The 19,491-nt window shown below is 40.6% G+C and overlaps 2 protein-coding genes across 17 annotated transcripts in view; both read left to right on the plus strand.

The window, feature by feature from the left end:
* LOC122563171 (sushi, von Willebrand factor type A, EGF and pentraxin domain-containing protein 1-like) overlaps positions 1–6,745 on the plus strand; it is a 123,658-nt gene extending 116,913 nt beyond the window's left edge. For 8 of the 9 annotated variants that reach the window (XM_043716673.1, XM_043716672.1, XM_043716669.1 and 5 more), the window contains 3 exons: positions 1,081–1,165; positions 4,204–4,317; positions 4,636–6,745. In XM_043716673.1, the coding sequence (XP_043572608.1) occupies positions 1,081–1,165; positions 4,204–4,291 (173 nt within the window). In that variant the 3' untranslated portion in view covers positions 4,292–4,317; positions 4,636–6,745. Of the gene's footprint in view, positions 1–1,080; positions 1,166–4,203; positions 4,318–4,632 lie in introns of all 9 variants that reach the window. The other variant, XM_043716665.1, reaches the window with a different exon arrangement.
* A 9,008-nt stretch (positions 6,746–15,753) lies between these two features.
* LOC122563172 (membrane cofactor protein-like) overlaps positions 15,754–19,491 on the plus strand; it is a 65,282-nt gene continuing 61,544 nt past the window's right edge. For 7 of the 8 annotated variants that reach the window (XM_043716674.1, XM_043716677.1, XM_043716675.1 and 4 more), the window contains exon 1: positions 15,815–16,173. In XM_043716674.1, the coding sequence (XP_043572609.1) occupies positions 16,119–16,173 (55 nt within the window). In that variant the 5' untranslated portion in view covers positions 15,815–16,118. The other variant, XM_043716680.1, reaches the window with a different exon arrangement.

The following is a 19,491-nucleotide window of genomic DNA, read 5'->3' on the forward strand; positions in this document are numbered from 1 at the left end:
ACTGTTGAAAGATTACCTTTCTATAATTTTTATATATGACATACACTTCCTAATGCTAATCCTCCCCATTCATCTGGGCTGGGGTCTGAGATTGCATGCTAACTTGCCTTCGCCAGTCGTTGTGTTCTTTGGTGGCTCACGGGTCCTGCGATGCAACATTAATCCAATTCACATCCTGAGGACAGACAGAAGGTCATGTTAGTTGTGCAAGATTCTCTGGTATCTTGATTAATGATTGAGAGAGAAAATGCACACACACAACTCAAGGTACAGCTGTATTGAACCCAAGGAAAAATCCCAACTATTACTGTCTTGAGATTTCAAGGATAATATTGGTGGGGAGATTGTTTAGAGTCATAGTAAGCTAGAAGGAGGTGAAAAGGTAGGCAAATATGTTATTTTAGACCCTGGATTTTGCAGTCAGTAGCAAAGCAAAAGCATCTGGCACTGACAACAGAAAGTTTTGCCAAGATATCTCATAATCTCAGTGTTTGGGGACTTCATATAAAATAATGAAACTATACACTTTGGTATCTTTCACTTAGTTGTATAGAGTTTATTTGATTAAATCCAGCAGTATGAATGAAAACAATTTACAGGAAGGTAAAATCTATAAAGGGATACTAATATAGTAGTCATAGAGCTGTACAACATGGAAATAGACATTTCAGTCCAACTTGTCCATGCTGACCAGATATCCTGAATAAATGTAGTCCCATTTTTCAGCATTTGGCCCAGATCCCTCTTAAACCCTTCCTATTCATATATATATCCAGATGCACTTAAAATGTTGTAATTGTACCAACTACCTCCACTTCCTCTGACAGCTCATTCCATATACACAACACCATGTGCATGAAAAAGTTGCCCCTTGGATTTTTAAAAATCTTTTCCCTCTCACCATAAACCTATGCTGACTAGTTTTGGAATTGAAATGTGTCCAACTTAGAGAAATGTTACCAGTTTAAGAAATATTTCAGCCTTTTTAAAAAGTTAGTCTGGCTAAGGAATCTCTATTTTCGAGTATCCACGTGTTTATTTCTAACTGAGTTATTGTGTATCTTATGTATACATTTTAAGGAATTAACATGGGTGTTGTTGCTGTCCTTGGCTTCATTTTTTGTGTCGCATGCTGTTATCGAAAACGATCATTATCAAACAAAGGGTAAGACTATTTCCTATTTGTTCGATAGTTTTCTATCTTCAGAAAAGCTATCCATAAATTTTTAATCTTTATTCCACCACTCTCCTCATCTACTATTCTAACCTGCCCTTCATGCCCCTGACTTTCCCCTAGCCTGCAACACAAATTTTTCTATTGCTTTCTTGTTGAACTTTACTTGATTTACTTGATTATAGCTAAGAAACTTGAAAATAAATACAGGTTTTCCATATAAAAATTCAGTCAAGCGACTAGTTCAAAAGCTTTGCCATTTGGCCATCACTTTCTTTACTCAAGCAGGGCCACTGATTAGTAGTATCTGAAAGACCAGCAAGTGTGTTGAATCTTGTGCAATAGTGAGTCATTTGGTAAATGTTTTGAGATTGGAAAAATGAGATTCCCGACACTGAAGAAAAAATTCGATATTCCATCCAAGATTTTAATGATTTGACAAGAATGTTGCTAGTGAGCGGCAAGGAGCCTGCTTTCATGCACTAACATCCCTGTATTACTTAAGCTTGCTTCGTTTATATGCATATCACTTTTTTTCTTCCAACTCACAACAAGAAAGTCTGAGCAGAGATAAAATGGAGAATCTCAGCAGGTCACACAGTGGAGAGGGAAACAGAGTTAATGTTTAGAGACCCATATGACTCTTCGCTGGAACTGGTTATGATGCTGCCAAACTGACTGTGTTCCTCCAGCACTTCTCATTTTTATTTAAAATTTTTAGTATCTGCTATAATTAAGGCTGAGCAGATACCTGTCAGCTCCAGCTCTGTTTGGTTGGAATATAATACAGTAATATAACTGAATCATCTGCTGGAGTGAGACTTGAGGGGCTGGGTGGTCATCTAATCCCTGTGGCCATTAAAGTAACAGCTGCATTGAACTTTTATTGTAGTTCTCTGCTTCAAAGAGTGCACCAAGACCTGTACGAGTTGCTGTATCTTCAACCCACAGATCTATTAAGACTGTTACCGATGCAATTGATACTGAATGACAGCACTCATCACTTTTTCCTATTCCCTCATGATGAAGTCAGTACTGGAGCACAAGTTGTAGACTTTGTCAATGTAGCTTGCCTTCCTCCATGTGCTGGGTCCTGTATATTATACTTGTCGCATTGAAAGAGCAATATCTGAATATGACTGACTTCATCATTAAAAAGAGTTTTCCTTGGTCAATGTACAAGTAATTGTGATCATCAGTATCTCATCTTAGAAATTCGCAACATGTTTCTTGGATCTACTATGATGTCTATATACTTGATAGCTGTTAGGTTCCTGCTTCATTCCAAAGACCAGATGCCTGAAAAGGTTGGCTGCAGGGAATAAAGGGCTAACTTCTGCAAACCTGGATGATGATTCCCTTGTGCAATCCACTGACTGAGGCCAAGTTTAGATACAATACAGCTCATTCTTCAACCAGGTCTATCGTGAAACCGACAAAAGACCTCCTGAAGATGAGGGTTGGTGGGAAGGAGGGGGAGGAGGTTTGTCGCACTACACTCCAGACACAGTGTACCATGTAATCCCTGCATGTTGTGCTCTGCATAACTGGAACAAAGTTAAAAATCAAACACCAGATCATAGTCCAACGGATTTATTTGAAAGCACTAACTTTCAGAGCACTGCTCCTTCATTAGGTAGCTGTGGAGCAGGATCATAAGGCACAGAATTTATAGTAATAATTACCGTGTCATGCAACTGAAATAATATATTGAACAAACAGCTCCACAGCTACCTGATGAAGGAGCAGCACTCTAAAAGCTAGTGTTTTCAAATAAACCTGTTGGACTACACCCTGGTGTTGTGTGATTTTTAACTTTGTCCACCCTAGTCCAAACCCGGCACCTCCATGTCCTAACTGGAACAGGCAGAGAGAGAATGTGATGAACACTGAAAAGTTGGATAAGCAGCTGCAGTCTTCCAAGGAAGAAGATGAGGACATGAAGTGGGAGTAACATCATTCAGCATGATAGAACAGTGCAACTTTTGGTGATTTGAGCCAGACTGGATTTAATTGACACCTGCTTCTAATAGACGAAAGCTGGGTGATCATTCATTAGCTGCAAATTTGATAGTCAAAATGCAAGCAGCCTCTCTTCAGCCCCAGAAGCAAATGCAGCATCTTTTATTTTTTGTTACTTCTCTTTATGTGTTTAATAAAAGTTAACGTTAGCAACAATTTCAAGGTTTTTACAACATGTGATGCTGCCACATTTCAACACTGACAAGACGTTATGCTATGTTAAGCGACTAGAGAAAGAATAAGAATCCTTCGGACACAGTTCTAACAGGGTTTAATGCTGAGGGCAGATAGCTTCTGTAGCTTCATTCTTGTAGCCGTATTTCAATGACAGTTGAACAGACTGATGCTGATGTAAAAAGAGAATACATTTGTAATTATAATCTGCTATTTCCAATGAAGTGTCACCTGTATGCCCTCAGCTGTTTTTCTTTTTCATTTTTCTCCCATTATGTCTTTTATGAAAGGTTATTCCTAGTTTGAATTGGTGCACAGCTTTAAATTTGGTCCTGGTGGCACTCTGAAAGGTCCCAGCAGTGGCAAGTACTTCAGGTGCTGATAAGCTCACAATAGCACTGCTGCAGAAATGTACAGCATGCATGGATGAGTGTTGGTGAAAGAAATACTCCATGAATTCCTTGAAAAATTTTAAATTTTTGGTAAAATTAACCTTCGTGGATTTTTATTTGATTAGCAAACACTGTATAAATCAAACATTGAAACCTAATGCTTACTACATTTTCCCATGGCTGGAATTGACAAGTTCCATATGAGTAAGATGTATTCTGGCTGTCAGAATTGATCAATTTATTTTGTAACAATTACAAGCAATGTTGTCTTGAGGAATATGAAGAATTTTAATTAACTTAACCTATTTAACCTACTTAAACAAAGTAGTGCATTTTGCTTGCTGCATGAAGTTTACAGTCTTTTGCAAATGTACTGTCAGATACACGTAACGTTTTATCATAATTATATTTTAATCCATGCACATCATGTTTCCTTTTTAGGGAATATCATCTTGCCAGCAGTATTCCCATGAGCTCTGATGACAACCAAATGGGCCCTCATTCTGATTCCTGTAATCGTCCAGTATAATTGTTGAAGATTTCAAATTGAAAAAGGTAAATATTTGTGTTTTTCTGTTTCACAAACTGTTCTGTGCTTTCAATGATCTTATGGTAGTGTTAAAGATCTGTATTTGAGCATTTATGGGAATTTTCAAATTTTACTGACCTGTGTAATCCTAATTCTCCACTTCTATTTCGCTAAACATTTAAATGTCAGTTAAATATTGATCATACATGCAAAAGATTTACCTTCAGTATTTCAAGCTCTTCCTAAGTATTCCAATGTGACTCAGCTTGCATGATCTTGCTATTTTCCATTATTAAGTAGCAGCTACTTTTAAGACCTTTTCCTATTTTTTTTTCTCCCAGTAGATCAAGAGACTTAAAGGGATCTTTATCCAAAATATAGCTTTCCGCAGTCTCCCCTCTAAAACAATTCAAAGGACATATGTTGAATCCTCATCCGCTTTAAAGGAAATTTGGAACTACATGTAACAACAATAACATTTTAATAAAACAGTCTGAATTTATTTAGTTTGTTCTGGAAATCAGTGCAGTAGCAACTACAATGCACAATCGATAGAAAGATATTTCTTTGGGCATTTAAGATAGTTTAACGATTGTTATTGTGAAAATTATGTGCAATGTTACATTTATTTTAATACATCTTCACCACTTGGTCACTGCATTGTTTCCAAAAAGGCAAAAAGAATCAGACTTGAGCTGTAAACAAAAAAAACAAGGAACTGCAGATGCTGAAAATCAGAAGCAAAATCAGATATTACTGGAAAAATTCAGCAATTCTGGCAGCATCATGGAGAGACAGCAGAGATAATGTTTCAGGTGCAGTGAGCATTCTTCAGAACAGAACAGATATTTCTGTTGATCTGGATCCAAAATTTTGTCTGCACAGATGCTACCAGAACTGTTGAGTTTTTCCAGCAGTTTCTGATTTTGTTTCAGGCTTGAACTGATTGACTTCCTGTGGGAAATACCCAGCTCAGTAAAATAATAAAGTTTGATATTGACTAGTTAGGAGTAAGAGAAGAATATCTTTGCCACATTTGTTTTTGATCTTGAGGATATGATAAATGATAGTGTTTGTATATATTACCAACATGAAAGCAAAATATTCTGTATGCTGGAGATTTAAATTTTTTTAAAAAGTGCTGCAGAAACTCTAAGTGTCTGGTGGAATGTGTTGCAAGAGAACCGGAACCCAATATAACTTTTTAGAGCTGTATATATCATACTAGTTTTTAAAAAAAATAAATTTGTAAAACTTGTTTACAGAAACGTTTTTTGTATTTTAACATTTGTTTTCTGTTGGTTCAGATGCTTTCATTTTGCTTCCACAAAGAGCTTATATTTCTAGCAACCACATAGTCTAAGCAATCTTTGAATTTCATTGGTGATAGATATCTGAAGATAACCACAATTTAAATATTTGATTTTGTCTGAAATATTTTTCACCAGTAAATATGGTGGAAACCACACAATTGGCTAACTCATTTTTCAAAATCTTAGAACTCATATCATGTTTCCATGGTAGCAACACATCAAATTAATGATACTGGGCTCAACAATGGTATATCTCCTTTTTAAACAAACAGCACAAATTGTTTGAGACAGTTGTCTTGTCAGCTGATGAGAGACCCCTTCTGCTTTTGCTAGGGAAAGTCTATTGAATCACACATGAAATAGATAATGGAAAAGCTAAAGGAACTATCATAGCTCCATCCCGTGAAATCTTTAAGACACAACATTACATTAATTCCATGAGAAGTTTTCATTGTCAGGGCTGTCATTCAGCAGATCATGCCTAGTTAAGCTTGCAAAAGTAATATAAATATTCATAGCATATGGATATTCATCTGTAATGCTGATACTAGAAAAAATGCAGTTTTTTAAAGTTCTTTTTTATCATGTTAATGCCTCTGGTAAGGCTTGTCATTAAGATAATGTAATTTCTTTCACCTCAAATGCTTCCATGCTTCTTGCAATAAAACTCTGAATATTCATTCATGATTTTATTATGGTATTGAAGTTTGTAGATAATATTTTTAATAACTTCTGAACCTGAATGCCAAATCACAATGTAATTCCGCAACATTCAGCTTCCTCAGTTCAAAGTATAAAACAATCCTAAAAGAAAATGTTTGTAATATGTCTTGCATTTCTGCTTTAATTTCCATAAATGTTTGCTTTAATGCTTAGAAAACATTTTAAAAAGCACATAACTTCATACTGTTCAAGCAGCTAGTTACATTTTAAAGTTGTAAATCTGCGGGTATTTGATTTTTACCAAATGTCAGGTTAACAGGTTTCTTTTGTGATGTTTTACTTACATTCTATTTCAGCCTGCCTTGCTGTTATAGTAAAAAGATTTGAATAATTAATAAACACATGTGGGTTATGTGTACATTGGTTTTGTGTGTTTGTGAACAAATTTAAATAAAAGTGATGTAACCTTTTCTTAAAATTTTGTGACCTCATTTATTCTCCACTGAAATAATCACTCCAACAATGCTCAAGTTATTTTCTTTTTAAATTTTCCACTGACGCCTTTTTGTTTTTCACGTATCAAAGATGTAGTCATGATTCCTATCAAGAAACACAATGGGCAGAATTTTCCCATTGCTAGGGAATATCATTTTTGTTGAGTTTCTTAGAAGGTTTCTCCCACTGAGGTCTAGTGAGTATTCTCACATCATAGTCTCAGACTCATTTCAAAACTACTTATCCAATTCCTAAGCGCCTTCTCATCTGATGTATCACTCATTGTAGGTAATAAGCTTACAATACTGACCAGATATCTTGAGATAGGAAATTGTCCCTAGTACTGGCACCATATTTAAAAAGCCATTGTGCATCTGTCAAGTGCTAGGATCTGGAACTGTCCTGTACAGTCACCACACAGAAAGTCGAGGGAAATTGACACTCCACTTTATGGACAGGACTGAAAGTTTCTGGTGAATGGGTGATGCAGAGGAAGATTGACCTCTTTCTCAGGACTGAAGCCATGCCACCAGACACTACCAGCTTGGCCTGAGGTTGCCACTTAAGTCAGTGTGGTATCCATAGTGCAGATAAATGCCTAGCAATACTGTTCTCCACCTTACCAGGGTCCATATTCATTGACCTCACACAAAATATCTCTGCTACTGTACTTATCTCCCAACAAGGCTCCTATTCTGCCACTGTAGTGTGCAGCTCCTAATCACTTTGGGTACCTCACCAATTGTCTCTCAGCTGCACCAGCACAATAGCTATGCCATTCATGTGCATCTGAATGCACTCCCTTCTTCACTTGTTTCAGGAGAAAATGGCATACATCAGGTCTGAAAGACTCAGGATGGGCACTGGGTTGCCCAGATTCAGCTCCTCACCCACTAAATAGAAGAGATCTTAATATTGGCCAGCGAAGATGGGTTGGGACCAGTCTTGTATCGATGTTGTACTATTCATGACCTAGCAACAGTAAAAAGCTTTGTACAGTACAGTACCAGACGTTTATTAACCCCAGTTACATTTCATCCAAATGTCACAAACTTTACTGCCTGGTCCTGATATTCTCTCTTATACCTGTGTCTCACATATACCTGTGGGTACTGTGGGATCATGTTTAAATTACAACCAGAATCGATGAGTGGTGAAAACAGCCTCTTTATTCAGCAACCGCAGTAGCACAAGTTTGAGACAGCAATAGAATCCCAAAATATAGTTCTTACATTAGCCTCTTTATATACAGTTCTTAAATATATTAAAAATCCATCAGCATGGTGTTACATTGTTTTACCTATAGTAAGGTTTGAGGAAACATGAGATGGCCTAAACATTTCCTAAATGCTACCTGAAACTCCTGATTGGTTGCAGGTTTGGTTTGGTTTGGTTGCACATTTAGGAGGGGTTAGTCCTTTTGTCTTTTAAGTTAGTAAATATTAGTGATAATACTAGGTCTATATACTCTAAATAACTTTGAAATTATACCTGTATTTAATAAAAGAATAAAGCATATTAAACTGATTACTCCAGCTGGTTTGTGAGATTTGTTTACTATTTGCTTCATTCATGCAGTTTCACGGAAGCACTGTTTTGGCAATTAAGGGGATAGTGGTCCTGTTAAAAAGTACATACTAACTAGGGACCATGATGTAGAGGTGCTGGAGTTCGACTGGGTTGGACAAAGTAAAAAAATCACACATTACCAGGTATATTTGGATGTACTAGCTTTCGGAGCACTGCTCTTTCATCAGGTAGCTATGAAGCAAGATCATAAGACACAAAACTTGTAGCAAAAGATCACAGTGTCATGCAACTGAAACAATATATTGAACAACCAGCGCTCCGAAACTAGTACTTCCAAATAAACCTGTTGGACTATAACCTGTGTTGTGTGATTACTAATTGGGGAACTGTTTGGTGTTCTGTAATCTATTCAGGTCTGAGAGATGGGGGTTGGTAAGGGCTGATGTAGAAATAGGCCTGATAAGGGTTTAAGGTGAATGGGTTGAAAGGGATGTTCTAATTTGAGCCTTTATTATAATAGTAAAATATACTACAAAATGCAGTTCTATGAATGAATGAGACTGTGTTCTAATAAACAATGGGTTAGAAAAAGGTTATGAATGAATGAAGGAGAACTTAGTATTAATTAATATAGTGAGCTGGTGAGTGGTTTAGTAAAGATAATCTATAACACAATATCTCACAGTACCAATGCTCACAGTGGCTATGGTCAAGAGGGTTACTCTATGAGAGATTCTCACTCCCAAGACTGAGGAAGAGAGTCAGGATATCTCTCAGTCAACCCCATAGGCTTTGCTCCTCACCATATCCTCACCTAAAGAATCTGAGTGTCCATCTCCTGACCTTTCCACCACCCAGCCCCAGTTATACCACGTTGATCTGCCAGTTCAGGCACTTAAATCAAGATTGATGTTTGCAGTTCACAATTCCCCCCTTCACTTGGTTCTTCTCTCTCCCATCCTGTACTATATACACCCTTTATATTAAAACAAAGAGCTGGAGATTAGAAACAAACAAAAACAGGAGAAAATCAGCAGGTCTGGCATCATTCATGGAGAGAAAAGAGAATTAACATTTTGAGTCTAGACATGCTTCTTCAGAATTTTGCCTATTGAGTTGACCCTCTTTAATACTGTATTTTCCCCAACTCCCAAATTGCAGCAATCTGACTTCTATTCCCAAAATTGAATTCTCTAGTCTTCCTTGCACAATACCAGTCCTTGATAATCCCCCTTGACTTTTAACAGTCAGATGCCTCAAACTGACCATCGCCCTTGAGAGACCTTGCCAGTTAGCCCTGAACAATGAATAATTAGATATCTGTACAGCTACCCACTATGTTCCATAAGTCCTTGAACTGGTTACACTGGACCCACAGAGTGTGACCCCACTCCCTGAACTGCAGAGTCTAGACTCCCTGAGCCTGACCACTCTGAACCAAAGTTCCTGTACTGATGTCAGAGGGTACCCTTGACTTTCTGTACCCTAGACATCAAAGTGGATTACTTTCTTTAGATCTTGAGCTATGTCCGTTTACTTGCAGCACCTGGCAGTGTGTTCTCCGCGTACACTACTGAGGAGAAAGTGACGACTGCAGATGCTGGAGATTAGAATAGAAGAGCGTGGTGCTAGAAATGCAGAGCTGGTCGGGCAGCATTTGAGGAGCAGGAGAGTTGACATTTCAAGGATAAGCTCTTCAGGAAGGCCTGGTTGAGAGCTTATGCTTGAAACATTGACTCTCCTGCTCCTCAGATGCTGCCTGACTGGCTGTGCTTTTCCAGCACCACACTATTGATGTACATTACTGACACAGGGTGCAGGTGTGACATTGACATAGTGACAAGCCATAGAGCAACATATCCACCCCCTCTACTGACAATTGCTGACAAGCATGAACAGTGGAGTGGCCTGGCTTTGTGTCTGCAAAGAGAAAAGTCAAAACAGAAGTACCTTGACCCTTTAAGATTTGGCTGAAGGGGTAAAGCTCAAAAATGAAGGCAAAACAGGAATGCTATTAGCATCCAGGTAGGCACTAAATTAGTAGTTGGTAAGAGTGCAAATGAACAAATCTGAGAAATGGGCTGGCCAAAACTGCAAGCTAGATGTCCCTGTGCATAATGTGTCTCCATGACTGCATTGCAATGATAATTGCCAGTGTGCTCCAAAGTGCAACATCACTTTGTAAAAAATGTCCAGTAAGTGGACAAGAGATGTGTCTTCATAGTGTAGTGAAGCTACATGTGTCTGATGCTGTGGAGCAACACTGATGTGTTGGGGCCAGAAGTCCAAGATGTGATCCAGAGTAGCCAGCTGCAAGTTGGTGTCAAGATTAGAGTGGTGCTGGAAAAGCACAGCAGGTCACCAGATACCTGTGCTGATTTCTGTTACAGGAATCCTCAGCATTGAATTTCTATCCCTTGGTGATTTCAACTTCTGTTTCAACTCATTACGGCCATTCCCTCTGTTTAGTTGCATCTTATCTTCCAATGTGTGTTGTTGGCTTTATAATCTAACCATAACTGACCTGGAACTGAGTGGCTTACTAGGCCATTTCAAGGGCAGGTAGGCACATGTAGGCCAGAGCAGGTAAGGACAGCAGATTTCATTCCATGAAGGACATTAGTGAACTAGATGGTACAGACAATGGCAGCCATTCGACTAGTTTCTCATTCTAGAATTTTAAAAATGAATTCAAATTTCACCCCTGGTTATAAAACATTAGATTAGGATTCTGGATACTGCCTTCCCTATGTTCCTTGTATATATTCAAAGCCCCTGAGATCTTGCATTCTACCCCAATCTTTTCCAGTTTGAATATGGCTATTTCTGATCACTTTCTTGTATCCCCTCTTTACTCACAATTTCGTCCTTCCCTCTAACCTTCCATTTTCTTCTGAAGCTGCCACTTGACAAAGCACTCAAGTTATTTGCAATGCCACTTTGAATTTTGTAATTTTGGACTTTACCCTATTCATCTTCTATAATATTACCATTCAGTTTAACCACATTCTTACACCTTTGATCACCTTCACCTCAGTAAACCCTTACTCTCTGCCCAGAGAATTTTGGATGTCTACAAATGTTCAGGACTGATAGGAGAGGCTTTTAGCACTTGCAAAGGAGCAAATCAACAATAGCCTTAGCGGAGTCTAGAGTGAATTTAAGAAAGCAATTCGGAGAGTAAAGAAGGGCAATGAATAATCACTAGCAGATAAGGTAATAGAGAATCCCAAGGTACTCTATAAATATACTAAGTGGAAGAAGCTAACCAAGAAAAGTGTAGAGGTTATTAGGAGCCGGGGACAATTGGCGTGTGGAACTTGGTGGCACAGCGGCTCAGTGGTTAGCACTGCTGCCTCACAGTGCCAGGGACCTGGGTTGGATTCCCGCTTCAGGTGACTGTGTAGAGTTTGCACATTCTCACCGTGTCTGCGTGGGTTTCCGCCCACAATCCAAAGATGTGCAGTTCAAGTGAATTGGTCATGCTAAATCACAACATAGAACATAGAAAGGTACAGCCTACGATGTTGTGCCGAGGATTATTCCTAATCTAAAATAACCTAACCTACGCACCCCTCAATTCACTGCTGTCCATGTGCATGTCCAGCAGTCGCTTAAATGTCCCTAATGACTCTGATTCCACCACCATCACAGGCAACGCATTCAATGCATTCACAACTCTCTACGTAAAGAACCTACCTCTGACGCCCCTCTATACCTTCCTCCTAATATCTTAAAACTATGACCCCTTGTGCCAGTCAATCCTGCCCTGGGGAAAAGTCTCTGCCTATTGACTCTATCCTTGCCTCTCATTATCTTGTATACCTTGATCAGGTCATCTCTCTTCCTCCGTCTCTCAAGAGAGAAAGGTCCGAGCTTAGTCAACCTCTCTTCATAAGACAAGTCTTACAGTCCTGGCAGAACCATGGTAAACCTTCTTTGCACCCTCTCCAAAGCCTCCGTATCTTCCTTATAATAGGGCAACCAGAACTGGACACAATATTCCAAGTGTGGTCTCACCAGGGTTTTGTAGAGCTGCAGCAAAACCTTGCAGCTCTTAAACTCTATCCCCCTGATGAAAGCCAAAAGACCATATGCTTTCTTAACAACCCTGTCCACTTGGGTGGCAACCATGAAGGATCCATGCACTTGAACACCATGATCCCTCTATTCCTTCACGCTGCCAAGAATCCTGTCTTTAATCCTATATTCAGCATTCCAGTTCGACTTCCAAAATGCATCATTTCGCATTTATCCAGGTCGAACTCCATCTGCCATTTCCCAGCCCAGCTCTGCATCCTGTCAATGTTGCGCTGTAGGCTGCAATAGCCCTCAATACTATCAACAGTACCTCCAGCCTTTGTGTCATCAGCAAATTTACTAATCCAGCCATCAACCTCTTCATCCAAGTCATTTATAAAAACTACAAAGAGCCGAGGCCCAAGAACAGAGCCCTGCGGGACACCACTCACCACTGACCTCCAGGCAGAATACTTTCCATCTACAACCACACTCTGTCTTCTGTCAGCCAACCAGTTCTGAACTTCCTGTATCCCATACCTCCTGACTTTATGAATGAGCCTACCATGGGGAACCTTATCAAGTGCCTTGCTGAAGTCCATATATCCCACATCCACTGCTTGACCTGTCTCATCAACTCCTCAAAGAACTCAATAAGATACGTGTGGCGTGACCTGCCCCTCACAAAGCCATGCTGACTGCCTTTAATCATGCTCTGCTTTTTCCAAATAGTCATAAATCCAATCCCTCAGAATTCTTTCCAAAACCTTGCTGACCACAGACCGAAGACTGACTGGTCTGTAATTGCCAGGGATTTCCCTATTCTCCTTCTGGAAAAGAGGAACAACATTCGCCTCTCTCCAATCCTTCGGGATGATTCCTGTGGAGAGTGAGGAAGCAAAGATCTTCGCCAGCGGCTCAGCAACCTCCTTTCTCACTTCCTGGAGCAACCCAGGATAAATCTGGTCTGGCCCTGGGGACTTACAATCTTAATGTTTGCCAAAATTTCCCATATCAACTTCATCAATATTGATCTATTCAAGTCTGTTTCCCAGCTCCCCAAAGTTGTCATTCACAACAAGGTCCCTTTCCTTAGTGAAAACTGAAGCAAAAAAATCATTTAGGGCTTCCCCTATCCCCTCAGACTCTAGGTACAACTTTCCTATGCTATCCCTAACCAGCCCTACCTTCTCCGTGATCATTCTCTTATTCCTCACGTATGAGTAAAATGCCTTTGGGTTCTCCCTAATCCTCCCTGCCAAACCTTTTTCCTGCCCCCTCCTGGTTCTCCTCAGTCCACTTATGAGCTCCTTTCTATTAAGCCATTAATCCTCTAAAGCTGTGTGAGATCCTTGCTTCCTCCACCTTACGTAAGCTGCCTTCTTCCTTTGAACGAGAAGCTCCTCTGTTCTTGTCATCCAAGGCTCCTTAATCTTACCCCTTCTTGAGGAACAAATTTATGCATCACTAACAACAACTGCTCCTTAAACAGTCTCCACATGTCTGTTTTGCCCTTCTATTGAACAATTGTTTCCAATCTGTGCTTCCCAACTCCTGTCTGATAGTGTCATAATTTCCTTTTCCCCAATTAAATATCTTCCCTTGGTAACTGCTCCTTTCCCTCTCCAAGGCTATGGTAAATGTGAGGCAGTTGTGGTCACTGTCACCAAGGTGTCCTCTCACTGCTGAGATCTGACACGTGTCCTGGCTCACTGCTGAGCACAAAATCCTGCTCTGTCATCGGCCTGTCTACATACTGAGTAAGGAAACCCTCCTGAACACACCTGACAAAAATGGCTCCATCCAAACCATCTGCACTAAGGAGGTTCCAGTCAAATTTGGGAGAGGCAAAGTCACCCACAATAACAACCCTGCTACATCTGCATTTTTCCAAAGTCTAACAGCCTATGAGTTCTTCTATCTCCCTACTGCTATTAGGAGGTCTTTGGAAAACACCCAATGAGATGGCTGCTCCCTTGCTTTTCCTAACTTCTACCCATACTGACTTAGTTGACAAACCTTCCTCGACACCCTTCGTTTCTGTAGTGGTGATGCACTCTCTGATTAGCAATGCTACATCCACCCTCTTTTTCCACCCTCCCTCCCTAAATTGCATATAGTATTAGGTGTATTAGTCAGGTGTAAATGTGGGTTAGAGGAATGGGTCTGTGTGCGTTACTCTTCAGAGGGTCAGTGTAGACTCGTTGGGCCAAATGGCCTGTTTCCATACTGGAGTCTAATCTAAAAAAAACTGGAGGACAAGTATTCACATTTGTTTGTGTTCAGGAACAGGAGGATAAAAGGTATAGAACTCAGGAAGATGGAATGAGGTTATTGAGCAGATTGACATTGGAACTAAGTTGTTTCTCTGGAACATCCTACATCCTTATTCTGTTAACACCAAAGTATTCTGGCTTCAACATTTAAGAATGACAAATTTGGCTGGACCACATAATGTTTGGGTTCAGATTGCCTCTTTCAAAACTGCTAAATCATCCTAAAATGGAAAGATACACCTCACCATCCCTTCTGCACCATAAATCATTTAGCCCTCATCTCTATTCTCCCCAAATTGCCTCCATCTAAATACAAGGAACCCTTTGTTGGTGAAGTTGCGATCTACTGTTCGGCTACCTCTGATGCTACTCCCTTTCCCTCAGTCTGTCAAACCAAACATCTCCCAAGATTTCTCACATCTCTTTCAGTTTCCACCAAGTCAGAATTTCATTGAGGAAAAATAATTGTGGAGTTCCAGTTAAGATTTCACCATAGTCCAGAGCACTTTATATTAAAAAAAGAGAAACATTTTTTTTGAAAAAACTCAGTCACAGTAAATAAAAACTGAAAGAACTGCAGATGTTGTAAAACAGAAACAAAAACAGAAGTTACTGGAAAAGCTCGGCAGGCCTGGCAGCATCTGTAAAGAAAAATTAAAGTTAACGTTTCTGATCCAGTGACATAGGCACAGAACATAGGCACTTCCTCAGCAACTTTTTTTTGTGTTGCAATCATATTCCCCCGATTTGTAGATGCCGGTGTTGGACTGGGATGTACAAAGTTAAAAATCACACAACACCAGGTCATAGTCCAACAGGTTTAATTGGCAGCACACTAGCTTTCGGAGGGTTAATATCTTCAAAGATTATGGGACCACAAAACATCACACAGCAAAAACAAGGGCTGCCAGCCCAACCTGGGCGTGCACGAGGGTACACCAAGATACACAAAAAAGTACAGATGCTGGAATCCAAGTTAGACACAGAAGTCAACATTTTCGGGTGCAACCCTTCCTCAGAACATGCCTGAAGAAGGATTGCACCCAAAACAACGGCTTCCGCACCTCCGCATGCGACCTGGTTTTTCGAGGGGGGGTGGGAGTGTCAAGACACGCATGCGCTGAGGGTTGATCGGCATTGGCAGCCGCACAGACACGCATGCGTGAAATGGAAGTTTCCTCGGCGGGCAGGGCGGTAGGCGGAACGCGCATGCACCGTAGGTAAAGGTCCCCTGAAACGGGCGGTTGGCGGAACGCGCATGCACCGTCGGTGAATGTCCCCTTTGACAGGCGGTTGTCAGAACGCGCATGTGCGCGCTGCTGCGTTTGACTGTCGAGGCGAAGTTGGTGATTTAACGGAAATTGGGCTCGGGACACATCTGGGAGGAGGATAGGCCCGGGGCTGAAACACCGGCGAGTTTTGCAAAAAGGCTCAATGTTACTGAGTTAGAGTCCAACAGTTCTGTGGAAGGAGAATTCTAGAGTTTTCATAATATCCCCGAATATTAAACAACGGAGAGAGGATTGTGAAATGTTGGAGAGACTCATCCTCGCTCTCATGGCGATCGGGGTGACCCGGGTAACCGGTAAGCAGCGCCCCGCCTTCCCGTTGCTGCTTCAGACCTGCCTGCCTTTGTATCGAGCAAAGTGAATTTTACTTTGACTGGAGGCAAATTGACAGAACTTCACGGGTTGCTAACTTGTTTATCTTTAAATTGTCCGTTGTTTTGGGGGCGGCGGGGGGGGGGGACACGTTTATGAATCAATAATACAAAGTGATTAAACGCTAGCATCTCGCTTCTGACGATACATTTTGTGCGGCTCAACGAAGTGCTCTAGCCTCCGAGTTTTCCATGGACGAGAGTTAATTTGTACTGCAAGATAGCCACCTTCGGTGTGAAGGGGCTGTCTAAAAAGACAAGTTTTTCGTTTCAAGTGCCAATCCCTGGATTTGCGTTCTAATCCTGCAGATGATCCATTGCCCTTGTGTTGGGATACTGTGTTGTCCAATGAGGAGTCATGCTATTATATAGTACAGAAAGAGCACCTCTAGTCCATCATGTTGAAACTGGTCATCAAGCACCTATATACCCTCATTTCCCAGCACTTGGTATGTTGCCTTGTATGCAATGGCCTTTCAAGTGATCATCTAAATGCTTCTTAAATGCTATAATGCTACCTGTTTCAGCACTCTTTCAATAGACAATAGGTGCAGGAGTAGGCCATTCTGCCCTTCAAGCCTGCACCACCATTCAATATGATCATGGCTGATCATCCTTAATCAGTATCCTGTTCCTGCCTTATCTCCATAATAATCCTTTAATAATCTTATATGTCTCAATCAGATCACCTCTCAGTCTTCTAAACTCAAGTGTATGCAAGCCCAGTCTTTTCGCGTAAGGTAATCCTGCCATTCCAGGAATTGACCTCGTGTACCTACGCTGCACTCCCTCGATAGCCAGAATGTCTTCCCTCAAATTTGGAGACCAGAACTGCACACAATACTCCAGGTGTGGTCTCACCAGGGCCCTGTACAGCTGCAGAAACACCTCTTTGCTCCTATACTCAATCCCTCTTGTATGAAGGGCAGCATGCTGTTAGCCTTCTTCACGCCTTCTTCACTAACTGCTGTACCTGCATGCTTCCCTTCATTGACCTGTGTACAAGAACACCCAGGTCTCTTTGTACTGCCCCTTTACCTGAATTGATTCCATTTACGTAGTAATCTGCCTCCTTGTTCTTGCCACCAAAGTGGATAACCATACATTTATCCACATTAAACTGCATCTGCCATGCATCTGACCACTCACCTAACCTGTCCAGGTCACCCTGTAATCTCCTAACATCCTCCTCACATTTCACCCTGCCACCCAGCTTAGTATCATCAGCAAATTTGCTAATATTATTACTAATACTATCTTCTATATCATTAATATATATTGTAAAAAGCTGTGGTCCCAGCACTGATCCCTGCGGTACCCCACTGGTCACCGCCTGCTATTCCCAAATGGAGTTGTTTATCACTACTCTTTGTTTCCTGTCAGCCAACTAACTTTCAATCCAAGTTAGTACTTTGCCCCCAATACCATGCACCCTAATTTTGCTCACTAACCTCCAATGTGGGACTTATCAAAAGCTTTCTGAAAGTCCAGGTACACCACATCTACTGGATATCCCTCATCCATCTTCAGAGTTACATCCTCAAAAAATTCCAGAAGATTAGTCAAGCATGATTTCCTCTTCATAAATCCATGCTGACTCTGACCTATCCTGTTACTACTATCCAGATGTGTCGTAATTTCAACCTTTATAATAGACTCCAGCATCTTTCCCACCATTGAGGTCAGACTAACTGGTCTATAATTTCCTGCTTTCTCTCTCCCACCTTTCTTAAAAAGTGGTACAACATTAGCCACCCTCCAATCCGCAGGAACTGATCCCGAATCTATCAAACTCTGGAAAATAATCACCAACGTATCCGCATTTTCTCGAGCCACCTCCTTCAGTACCCTGGGATGTAGACCATCAGGCCCGGAGGACTTATCAACCTTCAGACCTAACAGTGTCTCCAACACCAATTCCTGGCAAATATAAATTCCCTTCAGTTCAGGTCCTTCAGCCACTGTTACCTCAGGGAGATTGCTTGTGTCTTCCCCAGTGAACACAGATCTGAAGTACCAATTCATTTCTTCTGCCATTTCTTTGTTCCCCGTAATATATTCCCCTGTTTCTGTCTTCAAGGGCCCAATTTAAGACTTAACCATTTTTTTGCCTTTCACATACTTAAAAAAGCTTTCACTATCCTACTTAATATTTTTGGCCAGTTTACCTTCGTACCTCATTTTTTCTCTGCGTCTTTCCTTCTTAGTTATCCTCTGTTGTTCTTCCCAGTCTTTTGTTTTCCCACTTTCAAACAGTGTTTTGGAGACCTGTAACCCTTTGGGTGACGAGTCCTCCTTAGATGTTCTATAAACCCCCTGCCCTTTACCTTAAAGCTTTAACCCTTAACGATTGATCCCTAGTTACAAAGAGAAAAGGCTTGTTCTCATTTACTGTATCTGTCCCACTCATAATTATGTACATCTCAATCAGATGGTCCTTCAACCTTCTCTAAAGAGTCCCATCCTATCTAGTCTTTCTTCATTGCTGAAACACTCCAGCCCAAACAACATCTGGGTGAACCCGCTCTGAATCTTCTCCAGTTTATTCTCATCCTTCTTACCATGCAATAATGAGAACTGTATAAAGTTCTTGAGTTGTAGCCTAGGTAATGTTTGATCATAATCTCCCTCCTCTGGTATTTGATGCTTCAGTTAAAAAAAGTAAGTATCCCATCTGTCCGTCTGAGTTCAAGGATCTATGTGCCTGCGTACCAAAGTCTTGCTGGCATTCTGTACTTTCTAGAGTCTACTTGCCTGTAGTTCCCCGATTTATCCCCACTACCATTTTTGTATAATGGTATCACGTTGGCTCTTTTCCCATTATTTGGCATATCTGTGTTCATAGTATTTGAAAATTAACCTTTGAAAATTTCCCTTGCAATTTCCTCCCTTACCTGCCATGGTAGCTGAGTACTCATCTGAATTTCAGGACTTATCTAATATTAAGCCTGTTCTCTCTGTGCTAATTTGCTCAAGTGTATCACAGTTCTCTTCCCCAATTTTTATTTCTTCATTGTTCTTCCTAACTGTGAATACAGGTCTAAAGTACTGATTTAAAGTTTTACCCGATGTGTTCCAGCACAACCCACAATTGAGATCTATTCACATGTACACTGAAGTCCTGCTACTCATCTTACTTTCTGAAGTCTGCAAAATCCCCAAATGGAAAATGAGATGCTGTTCTTCTAGTTTGTCCTGAGGTTCACTGGAGCACTGCAGCAAGTTTGAGACAGAGATGTTGAC

The sequence above is a fragment of the Chiloscyllium plagiosum genome, chromosome 26, assembly GCF_004010195.1.
Source record: "Chiloscyllium plagiosum isolate BGI_BamShark_2017 chromosome 26, ASM401019v2, whole genome shotgun sequence".
Lineage (NCBI taxonomy): Eukaryota > Metazoa > Chordata > Chondrichthyes > Orectolobiformes > Hemiscylliidae > Chiloscyllium > Chiloscyllium plagiosum.